Source organism: Myotis lucifugus, unplaced genomic scaffold, assembly GCF_000147115.1.
Source record: "Myotis lucifugus unplaced genomic scaffold, Myoluc2.0 scaffold_109, whole genome shotgun sequence".
Taxonomy (NCBI): Eukaryota; Metazoa; Chordata; class Mammalia; order Chiroptera; family Vespertilionidae; genus Myotis; species Myotis lucifugus.
In genome coordinates, this window is record NW_005871157.1 from 2,190,058 (window position 1) to 2,194,396 (window position 4,339).

The 4,339-nt window shown below is 42.1% G+C and overlaps 1 protein-coding gene across 4 annotated transcripts in view; it reads left to right on the forward strand.

Annotated features, from left to right (window-relative positions):
- The window catches only part of GANC (glucosidase alpha, neutral C), an 83,955-nt gene extending 79,993 nt beyond the window's left edge, over positions 1 to 3,962 (forward strand). For all 4 annotated transcript variants that reach the window (XM_023757512.1, XM_023757514.1, XM_023757513.1 and 1 more), the window contains 2 exons: positions 2,935 to 3,038; positions 3,615 to 3,962. In XM_023757512.1, coding sequence (XP_023613280.1) covers positions 2,935 to 3,038; positions 3,615 to 3,724 — 214 coding nt within the window. In that variant the 3' untranslated portion in view covers positions 3,725 to 3,962. The remainder of the gene's footprint in view (positions 1 to 2,934; positions 3,039 to 3,614) is intronic.
- Positions 3,963 to 4,339: the final 377 nt, after the last annotated feature.

The following is a 4,339-nucleotide window of genomic DNA, read 5'->3' on the forward strand; positions in this document are numbered from 1 at the left end:
CCAGCCTGGTCACCCCCAACTGCCCCCCCTGCAAGCCTGGTGGCCCCCAACTGCCCCCCCCCCCCTGCTGGCTTGGTCACCCCCAACTGCCTCACCTCAGCCGGCCTGGTCACCCCCAACTACCCCCCCCCCCGCCAGCCTGGTCACCCCACACAGCCTGCTGTTCAGTCATTTGATCGTCCCTCACTAACCCCCCTGCCGGCCTTCTCACCCCATGCAGCCTGCTGTTCAGTCATTACTGTAACTGTGATGGCATCCTGAATAATTTGCATATTCCTCTACTATTAGTATAGATATAGGTAGATACCACATCTTCTCGATTCATTCATTCATTGACAGACATTTAGATTGTTTCCATACCTTGGCTATTGTGAATAATCCTACAGTGAACATGAGGATAGATATATTTTTGAGATACTTATTTCATTTCCTTCAAATATATATTCAGAAATGGAATTACTGGATCATATGGTAGTTCTATTTTTAATATTTTGAAGAACATTCATACTGTTTTCCATAGCAGTAATATGCGTTACATTCCCAGTAACAATGTACAGGGGTTCCCTTTTCATCACATTTCCACCAGCATTTGTCTTTTTGATAATTAGAATACTAACAGGTGTGAGGTGACAGCTCATCGTGGTTTCAATTTGCATTTCCCTGATGATAGGTGATATTGAGCCCCTTTTTATACATCTGTTGGTCATTCATATGTCTTCTTTGGAAAAATACCTACTCAAGTACTTTGCCAATTTTAATTGGGTTATTTTATTTTATTATTTTTTTTGCTATTGAGTTACATGAGTTCCTATTATATTTTGGATGTTAATTATATATTTGGACATATCCTTTTTGGATACGTGGTTCACAAATATTTTCTCCTATTCCATAGATTGCCTTTTCATTTTGTTGATGGTTTCCTTTGTTGTGCATTTGATGTAGTAACACTTACTTATTTTTGGTTTTGTTGCCTTCGCTTTTGGTGTCAAGTCCAAAAGAAATCATCACCAAGACCAATGTCAAGGAGCTTACTCACTATGTTTTCTTGTAGGAGTTTCATGGTTTCAGGTCTGACATTCAAATCTTTACCAATTTTGAGTTGATTTTTGTGTATGGTGAAAGATAGGGGTCCAATTTCTTTTCTTTTTCTTTCTTTCTTTCTTATTTATTTATTTATTTATTTTTATGCGGATATCCAGTTTTCCCAAAACCATTTATTGAAGAGACTATCCTTTTCCTATTTTATATTTCTGGGGTCTCTATTCTGTTCCATTGATTGATGTGTGTTTTTATGCCAATACCATACTGTTTTGATGACTATAGCTTTGTAATATAGTTTGCAATCAGACGTTGGTATTTTTATGACCATTATTTTGAACTCTCTATCATGTAAATAACATCTCTATTTCATTAAGGTCAGTTTCTGTAGACTAATCATGTTCTTTTGTTTGGAAGATACTCCCTTGTTTCTTCATATTCCTTCATTCTCTCTGTGTTGGTTTCTGCACATTAGATAAAACAACATCTACCTCTTTCAGTTCTAATAGATTGGTTTTGTGTAGGAGATGAATTTCATCAATCAGCCCAGCCTGAGCTCCTGGTTGCTTCTCAAGCTTTTGTGATTATCCAAGCGGCCATCTTTGCTCTTAGTGGCTGCCAGTAGTTGAGGATGTACCAAGACCCATCAGTGACCCAAAGGGGAGAGTGCAGTCAGCACTTAGATGCAGGCTGATTAGAAGCTGGACCCCCAGGCAGTAGCTGTAAAAATTTGTAGTCATACCTCTTCCGGGAAGAAATTGGGAAATGGGTGTTTTTACCTGCTCCCTCTGTGCTGAGTCCTGAGGGGATAGCCACAGCACACCCATTAACAACTGATTCTTTGTTTGATATAACCCTGTAGAACTTGTGAACATAAACACTGTTGGCTATCAGAGTTAGGTGATTTGGGGGCCTAATCCTCAGGTGGGGGAATTAAAAGTTGGGTCTAGAACAGCCGTGGGCAAACTATGGCCCGCGGGCCGGATCCGGCCCGTTTGAAATGAATAAAACTAAAAAAAAAAAGACCGTACCCTTTTATGTAATGATGTTTACTTTGAATTTATATTAGTTCACACAAACATTCCATCCATGCTTTTGTTCCGGCCCTCCGGTCCAGTTTAAGAACCCATTGTGGCCCTCGAGTCAAAAAGTTTGCCCACCCCTGGTCTAGAAGTATGGTCCAGATCCTTCATTCCTCAGGGAAAAGTTGGGAGTTGGGGTTCTCTCCCAATTATATGGCACTGTGCTAGGGTTGGGGGTTATGGAGAGAGTGTGTCTCAGCCATTCCTACCTATTTTGATGTGGGTATTTTTTCAGTCACTGTATGTGTAGGAGTCAGTCAGCTAGTTTCTGGATATCTCTCAAAGGGACTTGCTCCATGTATAGCTTTACATTTGGTTTATCTATGGGAGGAGGGAAATTCAGGAACCTTTTATATCACCAGCTTGATCCGGAGTCCCCTGGATAATTTTTTTCAATCACTCCATGCACCTCTCTTCCTTATTACCTCCATCTTTCTTTCCTTCCCTCTCTTAAGGAAAAAAAAATATATTTAAGTTCCCATTAGTCCCATTTATTCAACCATTCAACAAGTATTTGATTTCTTACTATTTGATTGCTGTATCCAAGTCACATTTATGACTTCAGTGTCCTTAGCTGATTTCTTTCCAAATGACTTCTTTAAAAAGAGACATTGGTTTAGCTACTGGTTCCTTAGCCCTCGGCATGTAGAGTCATGTTTCCATCCTTTCTTCCTAGTAAATATGATAACTATATGGTTCAGGCTTCCATAGGAAAAGGAGGAAGGGTAACTAAAAGTCTGGGGATGTTGGGCCTAGTAACCAGTCCAAACCCCTCTTTCTCTTCTGTTCCTAATGCTGTGTATATTTATTTCAGTTGTGCTGATGAGAGGGGTCATTATACCAGCAAGTGTGTGGTGGAGCAGATCTTTGTCCTAGGCCTCGAGAAGCAGCCATCTTCTGTGACCACCCACTCATCTGGTGAGGAAACAAACCATTTATTTTTGTAAACATAGAAATATCTAAGGTGAAGAGGTGATTAGCCCTAAAACTGACATAATGTCTTAGCCAAGTGGACTCTACACTTCCTGGTAGAGGTCAAATATACTGCTATCCAGAGGGAGCAAGGCCAGCCTGCTTCTCTTCATCAGCTGGTCTTTCTGTACACTGTAAGCTGTTGATATTTTTCTAAGGGAAATTAACTTGGACCTGAAATAATAGTGTGACTTCTCTATTTTTGTTAAACTGTAGATATCTGAAGCCCTACTTGTGTTTATGGAGTTTCTGAAAGGGCGTAGGTTGAGATACATCCTTTCTAACATACTGAATTTCTTAGACAAACCACTTTGTTCCTTATAGTTTATTTTCAACTGATCTTACATTCAAACCATGGGAGTGTTTCATATTTAAAAGTCCATGGGTAAAAATTGTAGGTAAAATTCTCCTAAGTAGGGAATAAAGTTTTATGACAAAGTCAGAAAGATTTCAGATACAAGGAAAGAAATTTTCTCTCCTAGATGTTCATCAAACTTTCCCTTTTATTGTCTTGATATTTAGATGGTAAAGATCAGCCTGTGGCTTTTACATATTGTGCCAGAACATCCACCCTGAGCCTGGAGAACCTCTCGCTGAACATTGGCACTGACTGGGAGGTCCACATTAAGTGACAGAGAAGTGCATCTGGTGACGAGTACAGGGAGCAGCCGGCACCCTTCAGCCTCTCCCTTGGCCTTTTTTGAGATTTGTGCTACACATTAATTGGCTCAAAAAAAAATCCTTCATTAGTCATCAGTTTACTAATGAACAATAGATTTTAGGTTTTACATTTTTAGATGTATTATTAATACTCCTGTGTCAAAACACCACCTCTTCTCCTAGATGCAAGGAGCCCTGAGACGTTTATAGAGTTCACTAGAGGCCCGGTGCACAAAAATTTGTGCACTCGGGGGGGAAGGGGGGGTCCCTCAGCCCGGCCTGTGCCCTCTCGCAGTCTGGGACCCCTCGGGAGATAATGACCTGCTGGCTTAGGCCTGCTCCCGGGTGGCAGAGGGCAGGCCCAATCCCTAGGTGCAGCCCCTGGTCGGGCTCAGAGCAGGGCTGACTGGGGAGTTGGGGCGCTGCCCCCTGTCATGCACAGAGCAGGGCGGATTGGGAGGTTGCGATGCCACCATCAGTCACGCTCAGGGTAGGGCTGATTGGGGGGTGGGGCACCGCCCCCTGTCACACTCAAGGCAGGGTCAATGGGGAGGTTGCGCGCCACCCCCTGTGATGCACCAAGAGCA